This window comes from Diabrotica virgifera, chromosome 1 (assembly GCF_917563875.1).
Source record: "Diabrotica virgifera virgifera chromosome 1, PGI_DIABVI_V3a".
Taxonomy (NCBI): domain Eukaryota; kingdom Metazoa; phylum Arthropoda; class Insecta; order Coleoptera; family Chrysomelidae; genus Diabrotica; species Diabrotica virgifera.
This window is the reverse complement of record NC_065443.1, coordinates 13,885,257-13,902,264: the sequence shown is the minus strand read 5'-3', so window position 1 is coordinate 13,902,264 and position 17,008 is coordinate 13,885,257. Positions and strand designations below refer to the sequence as shown.

General features: G+C 33.1%; 2 protein-coding genes across 3 annotated transcripts in view; both read right to left on the bottom strand.

The window, feature by feature from the left end:
- Positions 1-17,008, bottom strand: part of LOC114343226 (zinc finger protein ush) — a 512,519-nt gene that overhangs the window by 173,070 nt on the left and 322,441 nt on the right. The window lies entirely within an intron of this gene.
- LOC114347814 (uncharacterized) lies at positions 615-11,462 on the bottom strand. 2 transcript variants are annotated; one of them, XM_050654873.1, is made up of 11 exons: positions 10,974-11,462; positions 10,503-10,743; positions 10,241-10,438; positions 9,556-9,768; positions 9,318-9,389; positions 2,185-3,839; positions 1,945-2,117; positions 1,800-1,886; positions 1,583-1,654; positions 1,470-1,523; positions 615-854 (listed from the first exon to the last, which is right to left on the bottom strand). In XM_050654873.1, exons 6-11 carry the CDS (start codon positions 3,591-3,593, stop codon positions 661-663), a joined length of 1,989 nt encoding a protein of 662 aa, XP_050510830.1. In that variant the 5' UTR covers positions 3,594-3,839; positions 9,318-9,389; positions 9,556-9,768; positions 10,241-10,438; positions 10,503-10,743; positions 10,974-11,462; the 3' UTR covers positions 615-660. The 2 variants fall into 2 exon arrangements, with proteins under 2 accessions (XP_050510830.1, XP_050510833.1); XM_050654876.1 differs by having other exon boundaries at positions 10,503-11,462.

Sequence of the window (17,008 nt, the reverse complement as noted above, 5' to 3'; positions counted from 1 at the left end):
TCCATCCGAGACCCAGATTGATCAAACATTATATGCGAGACCCAAAACCCGGCAACATTGCTTTGTTATAATTTACTAAAGGAATTTCATTTGAACTTTATTTTAGCCAGGGCCGCGATTCAAAAAGAACGACTGTCCGCCATATTTAAAGACGGCGTAAATCGTGTAGCCGAGAAGCAGAATCGCGGGACTGATATATTTTGTCAGAAGGCTACTTTTCACCAGATTATTGATTACGTATTGGTTGTATTCGGTGGGATTTTGTATTGGATTAAAGAAGGGCTCCCGCCATTCTTTAATACCGCTAAGTTGGAAAAAAAAAACGTTTGTGCGATGAAAAAATTTAAAGTTGTATGTATTTTTTAATCCACATTATAAAAAGATAATAAAATACAAGTCCAAAAAATGTTTTAGGGGTGGACAACCCTTATCATCTAGGGGGATAAAAATCGGTCGAACCGTTTCAGAGGAGTTTGGGAACGTACTTTATGACACAAGAATTTTATATAATATAAGATACTATTTTATTAATCATATTTTTGTTAAGAATCTGATTTGCTAGATTAAATGAATTTTTACCGAAAAATATATATCAAACGAAATCGAATTAAAACACAAATGTTTAAAAACACGTTATTTAATAAAAAAACTTCACAAAAACTACACTCTGTAAGAATTGTAAACAAACGTTTTAATTTTTACCCAATCAATTGATTGAAAGTTTTCTCCAGCTTTATTTTTTTTTAATTTCTGTACGTCTGCTTTTTTCGGAACCCTTTTTTCTTTTATGAATCTTGTAAAGTATTTAAGCATAGTTTGTTTGTCCTTTTCGGTCCATCGGTGCCTTGCAATCGCTAAAAAAAGTTAATACATAAATAGTTATTTATGATATAAGTGTTAAAAGTACACGTTTAAGGCACGCATGTGAAAGTTTGCAGAATGAGCTATAGCAAGTTCTGCAATTCACATGAGTGCCTTAAAAATGTACTTTTTAACACGCATATCATACAATATTTTTTCTACAAACGTAATTACAGAACAATATCTACAAAAACTTTTACTTGAACTTGACTGACATTCCATTTTTTATATTTTTTGACATTACATCAAAATTGTCTATACGGTCAATACGAACTGCAGTGCCTTAAAAATATTTTAAAGCACTAGTGCCTTAAAGTAGCATTTTTAACGCACGCATGGAGTGCAAAAAATTGCATTTTTAACACGGTTGTAGAAAAAAAATAATACTTAAAAATTGTAACAAAAAATATGCCGTAAATTAGTTATAAAATTTGGAAAGCATTTTTAATTTTAACAAAAACAGGTAATTGTCCGTTTACAAATAAAATTATTATATTAAAGTTTTTTACGAATAAATATTTTTTAAATCCTATTAGGTAATAAATGTATTATTAAATTAAAACAATTGTATTACGAGTAGCAGAGTAATAGTTATCTAAAGAAATTACCATTTGAAGTGCTTTCGGTTTTTTCAGTAGTTGGCACCTCCTTTCTTTTTGTAACTAAAAAAATCAAATAATACATGCATTTTTTCGATATACTCTTATTAAAACTGCTTTACCTTTATTATTTTGCATTGGATGCGTCATTTCATCGGTAAATAACTTTCTTTTACCCTTCGACGAAACTTTTTCTGCAAATTAATAATAATTAGTTATTTGTTACTTTTAAGTAGAAAACTGCTTTTAAGAGTTAGGAGCTATTCATCTTTTTTTTTCATTTATAACATTTATTGTAATGATTTTTTAAGACTTCGTTTATAATAATCTTTTACCTACCATTTTTATTAGCTTGTTCAATCTTTTCGTCGGTTACATCGCTAAAATTACTTTTAGGACTCCAAGAATGAGTAGGCTCTGTTAATTCTAAAAAATGGATTATTAAACTTTTAGGCAATTACCAATGCGAGTACACTAATTCTACCTTTTTCATTTATTTCATTTACTTCTGTTTCTATGTTTTCAATTTCCAAGTAGTCATTTTCTTCTATATTGATATCGTCTAAGCTCTTTCCTTTGTAAATATTAACATCACCTTTATTCAAAGCGATCATTAGTTTGGCTATTTTTGCAGTCTGGTATAGATCTTGAGGAAGTCTAAAAAATATTACAACTATTAATTATGCTAATATAATAATAAACCACTTTAACAAGATTGGCTTACCTATACCATTCTTCATGGGTTTTTTTTGTATGGCCCATAAAAATGGCTAATTGTTCCATGTCAGTATTATTAATGTCCATAATCTGTAAAATTGTTGCAGTCTGTTTTCGAAATTTGGTAGAAGTTAGAGAGTTGGGATCCTTTGCCCCACAGTTTTGTGCAAATTGTTTAATTACACTTGTTCCATGAAACCAACCTTTCGACGAATTTGGATTTGCAAATATGTATTTATTATCTTCTGGAATTAATTTTATTTTTTCCCTTATTTTAATCATCAGCTCAATTTTCTCGTTTAAAAAAGGAGACATTAAAATAGCTACAGGTTTGCTACCTTTTCCACCTGTAATAATTCTTCTAAAGTTTCTACACAATAGTTTTTCTGAAACAGTTAAACTTTCAGCAATTTCTTTTTGAACACTGGGCTCCGCAAATGATCTTTTGTAAGTAGAAATTTCAAGGTATTGAATCTCACCGATGCGGTTTCTATTTAGTATTAAAAGAAGGGCCATTATTCCTTTTGCTAAGGTTTTATATAAAGGAAGTAAATCATTTTTGTCATTTTGTTTCCCCTCCTTTTCTAAAAGTTTGTTTAATTTTTTGGCACTGTCTTCAAACTGATTTTTGACAAAATTATTAAACTTAATTACGTCACTTGTCACCGGAAGTATTTGGGGTTTTTCCCATTGCTGTTCTTTCATTGTTTTAAGGGCTAATGAAGAAATTTCATTGGCCCAACTGGTCTCTAATAATGTTTTTAAATCTCGAATGCTTTTTTTTTCCTCATTAGGGTTTTTAAAGGTAAATAATGGGGATTTTTTTAAAATCATTCGATTAATTATATCGCATACTTGTTTTAAAGTGGTACCCATATGAAGTGCTAATGATGAAGATTTAAAGCTTTTATCGGCATTACTAAATCCCGAAATTACTTTTGTGGCCGTAACTAAATCGTCAAATAATTCTGGTTTCATAGCATCAATTAGGTTCTGAACAGGTGTGAACTCTCTAAGAGCAATCAAAAGTCTTGCTAATTCTCTCATTTTGTTGGACGTTACTGTTACAATTTGCTTTCTTTTATGTTTTTTAAGATGATTTTCCCCGAATAAACATATTAAAATATCATTTTTTGCGGTGGCGCTTATTTTATCTGCTTTCATAATGCAAAATACCTCTTTCTTTAATCTTGACTGTGATAAAAAACTGTTTTGGCAGCGAGAAGCCGCTAAAAATGTTTGGGATTGAGTTAAGGCATTTAGTCGCCCACACTTTGTACCAGTGTGTTTTTCTTGGCATTTTTTAGCATGCTTATAGAAAAAAAATTTTTTGTACACCCCAGAACAGTTTTCGCAAACAACAAAATGGTCAAAGTCTAATGCTTGGGCTTCCGTGGGCCTTCGAACAGCCACCATTTTTTTTTCTTCTCTAAACAAATGAAAATTTCCTTCCTTGCGTAAAGAATCCCATAAGGTTTTCCTTTCATTAGATCCTTTTGGAAAAGATAAAATCTTTTTTACTCGACTTTCGTCAGCATGATTTCTTTCCAAATGTCTTGCAAAATGACTCACTTCTACGAAACAAATTGGACAGAAATTCTTTCTATCCCAAACTCTGTTTTTTCTATGTGAAAGGGCAACAATGGAATTATTAGTTTCGATCTAAAAAAATTAAAAGTAAGACTGTAAAAAAGTACATTTTAAAACTAAATTTAAACAATTTAAATTAATTAAAAAATTACAAGGGACAGGCCCGCGCCAAACACACTTGGCGCCCTTGTGCATTAAATTACTGTGCGCCTTCACCTATTAGGCCAGGGTAGATCCTGTTTCGAGATAAAAAAAAATTTAACAGCATTATGCATACTTTATTTTGTAATTATTCGTTTAAGTACTTGAAGGGAAGTGGATCGGGAGGAAAAAAAAATTGAATGGGGGTTGGTGGGGGTGGTTTATAGGGGTGAAAAATTTGCCTTGCGATTTCCGGCTTAGGTTCGCAATTTTTCTAATAACATTGAACGTAAAAGTTGTAGATATTAAAAAAACAAACAACTTTTGTTCTATGTATTTTTCAACATAACCTCAAAATTTACGAGAAAAATGCCAAACACCACTTTTTCATGTTCTTCGGTGTAACTTTAACAAAAATTATTTAAATTTAACCAAATTCCGGGAAATATACCTTTTTGCATCTAATATTTTTTTTTATTTTTTTTAATGGCGGATATTGAACGGTTTCCGAGAAATTTCAATCGAAAAATTTGGTAGCTCAAATTGAGCTTTTTAACTTTTGTAGGTGGGCATTATCTTCGTTGAAATGTGTACTTTCGAATGAAAAAAAAGGTCACCTTAAGAAAGAATTTTTTTGAAAATCGCAAAAAAAACCGAAAAAACCGGTTTTTAGGTTATAGAATTTAAGTGATCGTTATAATTTTGAAGTTATTTACTTAAATTTCGGTTCAAACTTTGTAAACATAGTTATTTATAAACAGTTTTCAATTATTTAAACACGATCAGTTAATAAAACTATTGTTTTAACAATATTTTTGCATACAATTTTTTTGCAAAATTGACATGTTTGCTTGGAAAATTTTTTTTTGTATTTAAAAAAACAAATCGAAAGTATTACATATATGCAATTTTATTAAAAAGGCGATAGCTTTTGAGTAAAAATTCTTTGAAAATTTTAAAAAGTGGTAGACTAGTATAACTTTAGGTTTTTATGTGTTCAGGACCGTAGAAATAAAAAAGAACGTAATTTTAATTTTTTTTATTCAAAATTTTGTACAGATGTTTTAATTACAAAATTAAAAATGAAAACTTGTTACACGTGCACTTTACAAAAAAAATTTGATCAATTTATTTGTGCCTACTTCTTTTTGGAACTGGTTCATTAAAATTTTCAACGAATTTTTACTCAAAATCTATCGCCTTTTTCATAAAATTGCATAGAGTACTTTCGATTTGTTTTTTTTTAAATACAAAAAAAAATTCCAAGCAAAAATGTCAATTTTGCAAAAAAAATTTTATGCAAAAATATTGTTTAAACAATAGTTTTATTAACTGAACGTGTTTAAATAATTGAAAACTGTTTATAAATAATAACTTAAAATTATTATAAATAATGTTAACAAATATGTTTTACAAAGTTTGAACCGAAATTTAAATAAATAAAAAAATGAATAACCACTTTCAATTTCGTTGCAAAACGAAAATACAGCCGAACCATATCCTAGTCCAATCAGAGAGTGCTGCAAGCACCTCTACCGGTTTCGAAACTTATTAGTCTCTCATCAGGAGGCACATATGCTGCTCTCCCCGATCCAACCAAAACAAACCCCAGCGTGCACTCCCGAATTGCAACGAACGAAATGGCATAGATGCCCTAGCGGCAACTGCTAGCAAAAAGACGTAAGTTTTCACTCTAATGGCATATAGAATATCCCACCAGAATGAAAACAATGGGAACCTTCTCTGGTTACACCTCCGAGGCTTCTACAATTTGCAAGCCATACGGATGCTGAGACTAAGGAAGATGAGGGAATTCTACAATTTACAATTCACGTCCCATCTGCTCAGCACGGTAAAGTTCCAACGAGAATGGTTCCCTTCGTACTCCAACAGAGTAAATGTAAATCAAAAATTAATAACCACTTTCGTTGCAATTCGGGAGTGCACGCTGGGGTTTGTTTTGGTTGGATCGGGGAGAGCAGCATATGTGCCTCCTGATGAGAGACTAATAAGTTTCGAAACCGGTAGAGGTGCTTGCAGCACTCTCTGATTGGACTAGGATATGGTTCGGCTGTATTTTCGTTTTGCAACGAAATTGAAAGTGGTTATTCATTTTTGATTTACATTTACTCTGTTGGAGTACGAAGGGAACCATTCTCGTTGGAACTTTACCGTGCTGAGCAGATGGGACGTGAATTGTAAATTGTAGAATTCCCTCATCTTCCTTAGTCTCAGCATCCGTATGGCTTGCAAATTGTAGAAGCCTCGGAGGTGTAACCAGAGAAGGTTCCCATTGTTTTCATTCTGGTGGGATATTCTATATGCCATTAGAGTGAAAACTTACGTCTTTTTGCTAGCAGTTGGCGCTAGGGCATCTATGCCATTTCGTTCGTTGCAATTCGGGAGTGCACGCTGGGGTTTGTTTTGGTTGGATCGGGGAGAGCAGCATATGTGCCTCCTGATGAGAGACTAATAAGTTTCGAAACCGGTAGAGGTGCTTGCAGCACTCTCTGATTGGACTAGGATATGGTTCGGCTGTATTTTCGTTTTGCAACGAAATTGAAAGTGGTTATTCATTTTTGATTTACATTTACTCTGTTGGAGTACGAAGGGAACCATTCTCGTTGGAACTTTACCGTGCTGAGCAGATGGGACGTGAATTGTAAATTGTAGAATTCCCTCATCTTCCTTAGTCTCAGCATCCGTATGGCTTGCAAATTGTAGAAGCCTCGGAGGTGTAACCAGAGAAGGTTCCCATTGTTTTCATTCTGGTGGGATATTCTATATGCCATTAGAGTGAAAACTTACGTCTTTTTGCTAGCAGTTGCCGCTAGGGCATCTATGCCATTTCGTTCGTTGCAATTCGGGAGTGCACGCTGGGGTTTGTTTTGGTTGGATCGGGGAGAGCAGCATATGTGCCTCCTGATGAGAGACTAATAAGTTTCGAAACCGGTAGAGGTGCTTGCAGCACTCTCTGATTGGACTAGGATATGGTTCGGCTGTATTTTCGTTTTGCAACGAAATTGAAAGTGGTTATTCATTTTTGATTTACATTTACTGTGTTGGAGTACGAAGGGAACCATTCTCGTTGGAACTTTACCGTGCTGAGCAGATGGGACGTGAATTGTAAATTGTAGAATTCCCTCATCTTCCTTAGTCTCAGCATCCGTATGGCTTGCAAATTGTAGAAGCCTCGGAGGTGTAACCAGAGAAGGTTCCCATTGTTTTCATTCTGGTGGGATATTCTATATGCCATTAGAGTGAAAACTTACGTCTTTTTGCTAGCAGTTGCCGCTAGGGCATCTATGCCATTTCGTTCGTTGCAATTCGGGAGTGCACGCTGGGGTTTGTTTTGGTTGGATCGGGGAGAGCAGCATATGTGCCTCCTGATGAGAGACTAATAAGTTTCGAAACCGGTAGAGGTGCTTGCAGCACTCTCTGATTGGACTAGGATATGGTTCGGCTGTATTTTCGTTTTGCAACGAAATTGAAAGTGGTTATTCATTTTTGATTTACATTTACTCTGTTGGAGTACGAAGGGAACCATTCTCGTTGGAACTTTACCGTGCTGAGCAGATGGGACGTGAATTGTAAATTGTAGAATTCCCTCATCTTCCTTAGTCTCAGCATCCGTATGGCTGGCAAATTGTAGAAGCCTCGGAGGTGTAACCAGAGAAGGTTCCCATTGTTTTCATTCTGGTGGGATATTCTATATGCCATTAGAGTGAAAACTTACGTCTTTTTAAATAAATAACTTCAAAATTATAACGATCACTGAAATTCTATAACCTAAAAACCGTTTTTTTCGGATTTTTGCGATTTCCAAAAAAATTCTCTCTTAAGGTGCCCTTTTTTTTCATTTGAAAGTACACGTTTCATCGAAGATAATGCCTACCTACAAAAGTCAAAAAGCTCAATTTGAGCTACCAAATTTTTCGATTGAATGTATAGTGTCATTTTATGAAAAAGTGAAATTTCTCGGAAACCGTTCGATATTCGCCATTAAAAAATTTTAAAAAAATATTAGATGCAAAAAGGTATATTTCCACCAAATTTGCTTAAATTTAAATAATTTTTGTTAAAGTTACACCGAAAAACATAAAAAAGTGGTTTTTGGCGTTTTTCTAGTAAATTTTGAGGTTATGTTGAAAAATACATAGAACAAAAGTTGTTTGATTTTTTAATACCTACAACTTTTACGTTCAATATTATTAGAAAAAATGCGAACCTAAGCCGGAAATTGCAAGGCAAATTTTCCACCCCTATAAACCACCCCCACCGACCCCCATTCAAAATTTGTTTCTTACCGATCCACTTCCCCTCAAGTACTTAAACGAATGATTACAAAATAAAGTACGCATAATGCTGTTAAAATTTTTTTAGAATTGTGACTATTTTGAGAGGATCTACCTTGGCCTATATACCGCTTTTCACAAAATTTTAACTATGCACGTTTAAGAACGACAATCATAAATAACAGGTAAATGACGCTGGCCTATTGCTGGGCTCTGGGTTCATAATCCATAATCCGCCCTTCTGGCTAGTGGGAACAATGGTTAAGCATGCTGTCCTTGACTATTGAAGGAGGACAAAGATGTTTTCGTGCATAAACGTAAATTATGTATTTAACCTTTAACTACACGCGCTGGCGTATTTTGTACGCCAGATATAAGAATTCTACTGCACATATATTAAAAAATTTAATTTTTGACCTTGTTTATCTATCTAACCTGTCACTGGAATGTGATTTACAATTTGGTTTTAGTTTCGTTATAATCGGCGTTCTGAGAAGATCATAATTTACAGTTTGTTGGTGGACAATAATAGGTGGACAGTAATTTGTTGTTTCCGGTGGTGGTCAATATACACCACGATTATAATAATCTAAGTAGTAATATAAGTACATATTTTAATTGTTTTTTAGTCATTATGGCACAAAATATATTTTTCTTTATAAACAATACTTTTTCTCCTGTAAAAAAAGCACATTTAAAAAAAAATTATTAGTAATTTTATTTATCATGGAATCCAGTTATTCCATGATTCCAGTTATAAATCCCAATTGGCTTACTGAGAAGGAACTCCAAGTATTCACTGATGCCGAATAATGTTTATAACAAACAACTAAATGTATTTCTTCAAAAAAAAAATAAACAAATCCGCTGTTTTTAAGTGTATTTTCTTGTGGCGTATAAAGTACGCCACGCGTGTAGTTATGTTATAACTTGATGCGCGTGTAGTTAAAGGTTAAGATAGTTCTTGCGCTTTTTGTTATTTAGCCAAAAACCCGGAGCGCCTTTTCATAAATATATATCACTTATATATTATATCACGTATGGACAGAGCGGCCCTGACAAGGGATTCCCAATGACTGCTAATAATTATTAACCTAATAATTCTTTAACTTACGTTAGAAATATGGGGCTTTTCCGAGGGTTCGTCCTTTGTTAAAGTTGATTCAGGGCAAGTTACGTTTATGGTCTAAAATTAATAACACACAATCAGTAATGTCTATAAATAAATAAAGAATTACATTGAGCAATATCTTTTAAAATAAGTATCTACTTGTCATTTTGTATTTTACTTAAAATAAGGATTTATCCAATACTTTTTTGAACTGATTAAATATGTCGTATTAAAAAATTACCTTAAAAATTGGAATAATAGTTTCCTCTTCCCCTCCCTCAGACTCTATTTCCGTTTCGGGTACATATGAGGATGTGTCACGTGACTCGCTAAAGTCTTCATTGTCTTCATAGTCTCTATGATGGTCAGTATTTAGATTCGTGTCAATTTTGGTCAAAATTGGATAGCAATCAAAATTTACAGCTTTTAATGGAGTGTAAGTTTTTTCTTCCAGCTAAAGCAATATTTAATAATTAACACCAAAATAAGACTTTTTTAAGATATTACGTTTTATAAAATAGAGCAAATAAGTAGTATGAAGGTGCAATAATATGTCGATAGGCGACTTAAACCATATTATATTTTTCGACTGCACTAAATATACACTTGAAACATTGGAACTAATGACGGAATTAAATAATATAAAATTTCCTCTTCCAGTAAATATTTCAGCACTCCTTGCTTCATTTGATAAAAGAGTCTATGACATATTAGTTCATTTTGTGATTAGGACGAAAGTAGACATTTGATCTTTCTTACGTCATAGTTTGTGGCAAATAGACTTTGTCTGATGCCAAAAACACACACACACACACACACACACACACACACACACACACACACACACACACACACACACACACACACACAAGTAGTATGAAAATAAACAAGTTTTTGTTAAATATTTTGTTTAAAACAATTTTTACCTTGTCGTACTCAGGCGATTTTGATGCTTTTTCCTCTAAATCATTTTCTTGAAATTCATATAAATCCAAGGTTTTGTTTAAAGGTTGTGAGTCGTTATCAATGTTATCATTAAGTTTAACATCTGGTTCCAGTAAAATATTTGCTTTGGGTTTTAAATGGTCCTGTTTTTTTTCTTTATCATACTTATTAAATGGAGTCTAAAAATTAAAATAGTTTTCTTGGTGTATACTTTAATTTACACTAAATGAGATCAATACTTACCTCTACATTATTTTTACTTTCAGATAATGTTGATTCATCTATTTTATTTTCTTGACATTAAAAAAAAAGGGAGTTGTTATAGTTTGCAAGTAGTTATCAATTTTTTCTTTAAGGTTAACGTTCGATAAGATCTTTACATTGGGCTCTAAAAGCTCAGTTTTTTTCTTCGCATTTTGTTTCGTTTTGCTAGGCGGCCCAAAATAAGATTTCCCCATCTTATTTGCATTTGAATAATCTTTTTCTAAAAATTTAAGAAATAAATAAGAATAGAATAAAAAATTATTTATTCCACCAACAATTGCCAATAAAAAAACATAATTTATAAAAGCGCTCCGAAGTTTATAATAAAATGGCATTTTTTAATTTATTAATTCATTTATAATAAATATTTTGTAAAAACTTTAAATAATTAGACGTGTGTAAGTAATATTAACTACTTTGCATAAATTAAAAAACACTTGAGGTACTTACTTTTATTATTTTCGTCCAACGCGAGTTCCAAAATTTTTTTTGATCTATTTTCCATAGGTACCTAATATTTATCCTTGCGCCTAAAATCACTATTTTACGTCCGCCCTTACTATTCACAAGAATAAAAATAACCGCTGAAACAAAACTGTTCAATTCGAGGTGAAATATACAAACCGGGGAAGTACCTAAAATATTCGGCAAACAATACGAGACCCAGCGTTGTGGCAACATCGCTGGGTCTCATATTGTTTGCTGAGTGTGCCATGTATAACTGGCGGGACTCGCATGTCCTTTTGACTTGTAAGTGGGACTCGCACGGTATGCTCCGTATAGATTTTTTAAACTAAAAGATTTTTCTTACCCCTCTCTGGGGCCCATAAAAGTTCATATTATATTCTTTATTTTTCTATAATAAAAATCTAATTATACACTTTGGTTATGGTGGGTCTCGGGTGGTCTGCTGGATATATCGGGACTCGCATGGTGCGTTGCTCGCGTATATATATATATATATATACATATATATATATATATACATATATATATATATATATATATATATATATATATATATATATATATATATATATATATATATATATATATATATATATATATATATCGGTTTTACAACGTTCTCCTACGTCTTCCGATGCCTAGTCGCCATTCACTTCGGTCCATCCAAAGGTCTTCATCCAATTCTCTTTCTCTCATTTCTCGATTTATGCCTTCTCTCCAACTAAGGCGGGGTCTTCCTCTTTTTCGTCTACCATGAGGGGTCCACGTTAGGATTTGTTTCGGGAGTCGTTCTTGGGACATTCTTTGTACGTGTCCATACCATCTAAGCTGTTTGGTACTAATGTTATCTACTATTGTGTGTTTCACATTCATTATTTCCCTAATTCTGTTGTTGGTTACCCTTTCTAATCTTGATTTTCCTGCTGAGCGCCTCCAGAAATCCATTTCTGTTGCTTCAAGTTTTCTCTTGTATCTTTCTTTTATTTGCCATACTTCACTGCTGTAAGTGATTATACACTTAACAATTGTATTGTATATTCTATGTTTGTTGTTGTTTGATATTGACTGGTCCCACAGGATGCTATTGAGAAGAGTAATTGCTTTTCTTCCCTGGTTGTTTCTTTCTTCTATCGTCCGGTCTACGTTTCCTTCTTGTGTGATGGTCATACCCAGGTATTTATATGCGTCGCAATGTTTAATAATTTCGCCATTCCCCAGTGTAAGGTCCTGCTGTGTCCCACCGATACACATATATTCGGTCTTCTTTATGTTTATTTCCAAACCGCCTTTTTTGTACTCCTCTATTAATTTCCTTGTCATATATTCTATATCATCGTAGTCTTGCGCTAGTACAAGTTGGTCGTCTGCAAATGACAAAGTGTATATTGTATTGTTGTTGATCGGTAATCCCATGTTTTTGCATTTGCGTTTCCAAAGTTTTAGAGTTTGCTCGAGGTAGATCTTAAATAATGTCGGTGAAAGGCAGCACCCTTGTTTTAGGCCTTTGCTAATTTGGAATCCTCTCGATAGCCTGCTTCCAACTTTCACCCTTGCTGCAGTTTTGGTATACAATTGTTTCGTCGCTGTTATTAAATTTGCGCTTATATTGGTTTTCTCCAATGCTTCCCATAGTTTGTTTTGTGGGATGCTATCATACGCTTTTCTTAAGTCCACATATAACAGATGCACCTCCTGGTTGACGGCCAGTTTCTTCTCAATAATCTGTGTAATACAAAACAGATGGTCAACCGTTGATCTCTCTGCCCTGAATCCTGCCTGTTCTTCAGCTTCTATATCTTTATATTCGTTTTCGATTTTATTTTTAATCAGTTTTCCGTATATTCGGCTGATCGAGTTCGTTACAGCGATGCCTCTGTAGTTGTCACATTGATCCCGTCTGTCTTTTTTATGTATGGTGGATATCCATGATGTCTTCCATTCTTCTGGGATTTCCGCTCCGTTGATGCATCTTTGAAAGAGTTTAGCCAGGTTTTCATATAATTTTGTTGTGCCATATTTTATTAGTTCAGCTGGTATGTTCCCTGGTCCTGGTGCTTTGTTATTTTTTAAAGACTTACATACTTCTTCTACTTCTTTTGTTGTTACTCGTAATGGTGAGGCTAAGATATTTACATTGCTGGTATCACTGTTATTTAAAAATTCCGCTCTGTCCTCATTTAGGAGTTTTTCAAAATATTCGTCCCATTGATCCGGTGTGATTGCTGATATTATATCTCATTTCTTTTCCTGTCGTAGCGATTTTAATACTTTCCAACTTTCTGTACTTCTCTGTCCTCCTAAATGTGTGTTAATCATGTTACACTTTTGCTCCCAAGCCTCATTCTTCTTTTGGCATATCATTTTTCGCACTTTAGCTTGGACCCTCTTGTATTCTACCTTATCGGCGTTGGTCCTTGTGTTCAGAAATTTTTTATACTTCTCTCTTTTATTTTTAATCTCTTGTTCTATTTCTTCGTCCCACCAATACGGAGTTTTTCTGTGGTTTTTTTATTTGGAGTCCGAGGGCCTCTGTTGCTGCTTCCTGAAGACATGTTTTTATATAATGATAATGCTCTTCATTGCTGGTAAATTGCATGGTTTCTGACTTTTTATCTAGTCTGCTCCTGTATAAATCCCTCACGCTTTCTTGTTCTAAGCTGTTTAGGTTGTATTTCTTTTCTGTTAATTTTTCTATTTCCGCTGCAGCTTCTTTTAAATCTCTTGCTCTATCTACTCCTATTGTGAGCTTTGTTTTTAATAGATGGTGGTCACTGCCGCAAGTGGCTCCTCTATATACCCGCACACCTGTACAATCAATTTAGTCTTTTGTCCCTCTGTCTTTTTGTCTGTTCAGCCCTCGGGTATTTTGTGTCCATGTATATTTATGGATATCTCGGTGTTGGAAGAATCCATTTGTGATTTTCATATCATTTTGTTCGCATAAGACTATTAGTCTAGTACCATTGTCATTTATAGCTTCTTCACCATATTGGCCTATGACTTTGTTGTGCTGCTTCTTTCCTGTTCTACTGTTTAGGTCCCCCAAGATTATAATTTCTCGTGATCTGCCGATATTTGCAATTTCTGAATGTAGCTTTTCAAAAAAGTCGTCTTTAATATTCACCAGTGCATCATCGTTTACAGCATATACTCCAATAATCGTAATCTTTTTTCCTTTGATAGTTAGATTCATTTAGTGTTATAGTGTTATATTAGTGTATAGTGTTTAGTGTTATATTTACTCTATCTATTTTCTGAACATTATCTTAATAGCTCCTTTTCTAGCTATTATTGTCATTTCCTTTAATTTACTGTCTGGCAAAAATAGGCGTGCAAATTGGCCGAATCCTTCCTTGAGTGTCAAGTGGTCATTCTCTTGCGTATTTAGCTAGCCATTCAAGTTACATCTATCTATTCATAATTTTTTTTCATCTCACTTTCTATATCAATTCTATACTCTTTGTCTTGGCATCTTTCCATACAAGTACTACTGCAAAGTAGTATTTTAGTTACTTCGGCTTCATCAACGTAGAAGCCACACATTTTTGTTCCATTGGCTACATTAAGTAGATCTTGTTTTTCCTACATCTGTTGGAGTTATCACTCTCTGTGCATTCACTCCAACAGAAATTCTTCTTCTTTCTTGTTACAAGGTCTGGATCCCGCGTATGAAAAAAAAGTTGATTAATAGCAAGCTGAAAATTTGTTAATAGCTTAAGGGTGTCTAGTAGGATAAACTTTGATATATGGGAACACTGGAACAGGGGCAGTTTTAATTGTAGAACTGGTTAAAAATTTGGAACGGTCACACCACGAAAACGGCACATTAATTTTGTCCGACAGAACAGATTTAAACTCTCCGAACAGAAATTAAACTCTCATGCAAAAATCAGACTGCTATTTATCACCTGTCATTTGACATATTCTACATGTTCCACTCATTAAAACGCCCATTTGGTGATAAATAGCAGTCTGATTTTTGCATGAGAGTTTAATCTCTGTTCGAAGAGTTTAAGTCTGTTCTGTCGGACAAAATACATGTGCCGTTTTCGTGGTCTGACCGTTCCAAATTTTTAACCTGTTCCACAATTAAAACTTCCCCTGTTCCAGTGTTCCCATATATCAAAGTTTGTCCGACTTGACACCCTTAAGCTATTAACAAATTTTCAGCTTGCTATTAATCAACTTTTTTTTCATACGCGAGATCCAGACCTATTATCGATTTTTTTCTTTCTCTACTCGGTTGATTTCTATCTGGGGCAGTTGAAATACAAATTGTTCTTGAGTAGTGGTTTTGGATTGGAACATTGTCTACTTTCAAAGAATCAGGTCTGCTAACAAGTTTGATGCTGGTGTAAGTTGAGCTCGAGGCAGAAATACCAATATTCTGTCTCTGGGCATTTTTCTGATGTGGTCCAATGTGGTCTGATGTGTTTCCGTATTGAGCAACATATAAGGTTGTTCAGGGATAATGGTATATTTTGATATAGGTATAGGATATAGTTTATATTGGGAATTGACTAAGGGAACGTGAATTTTAAGTAGAATCATTTTATTATGAATAACTGCTTGTGTAGAAAATAAAGAGTAATAATTTAGAATTTGTTTAATTTTGGTACTTGCGAATTTCCATATATTTGTTCTAATTTTTTAAGCATTGTTTCCATATAACTAGGATCTATTATTGAACTATGTAAATTACTTATCATTGCAAAAGAAATTGCAGTTTCTAAATTGTTTATTATATGCTACATTTATTGCAATAGTATGAATAAATAATCTATAATATTAAATATTGGAAAATGAAAAGAATATTGTAAGTTTATAAAAATTTTTTGTAGTCCGTTCTTTAAAGACAAAATATTTCAAAACCTCTATATTTTAAAGAACCGCTTGGATTGACATGTTTGGCATACACATAGCTATCAAGTCAAAGAAAAAAGTGATATTGTGCCGATGTGTGCTTTTGTCCTAGGGGTGAGTTTGACCCCCTTTTCGGGGTAAAAAATATATGTTCGAAATAAGTCCGGAAATGGATAAAATGATTAATTCCAATCAACTTTTGTTCTATAAAGTTTTTCACCAAGTTAATAGTTTTCGAGTTATTTGCCAGTGAATATGTAAATTTTTCTACAAAATAACTACGTTTTCAGACGGGTTTTCGCAAATAACTCAAAAAGTAAGTATTTGGTCGAAAAAAAATTCTTATCAAAAATATAGCACGTAAAAAGTGAAAAACATGGTCTATATATTAGGTCACTATACCTAGCAGAATCAGAGTTATAGCTAATGAAAAATAGGTTCATATTCGTCAAATTCCAAATCGAATAATTTAACGTGCCAGAACCAAAAAACGAAGCACTTTTTTGGGGAAAACTCATTTAACTTTTTTAAAGTTTTAAAAAATGCTTATTTTTGTTTAAAAAAAATTTTAGCTTCAAAATTAAACAAGTTACGCTCAAAATAAGTTATTCACTTTTTTTTGGAAAAAATCGGGAAAATCTCCCCCTAATTAGCATTTCAAATGAACTTAATTGTTACCAATTCACAAGTTTTTTACTCGTGTGTGCATTGATCATTATGATCTGTAAGTTTCATCGGTTCAAAGTTCTTATTTTTGAAAGAGCTGTAGTTAAAAGGCCTTGAACGAGTCACTTACCACGAGTGTATGCAAATTTAGAAACACCGAATCTTAACCAATTTTTGTCTTAAGTATTAAAAAAAGTAATGCCGACTTTTTTTATTGTTTAAGATTTTTGGTATCTCTAACAATTTTTAAGTTATTTTAAAAAAAAATCATTTTTTCAAAATTAAAATTTTTTAAAATTTTACTTTAAAACAAAATTTTTTCAAAAATGAGCACTTTGAATCGATGAAACTTACAGATAATATAAACACAACATAAGTAAAGTAACTTGTGTAGCGGTAACGATTAATTTTATTTAAGTTGCTAATTGGAGGGTGATCTTCCTGATTCGTTTTTGCCAAAACACAAGGGACTAACTTTATTTGGAGCG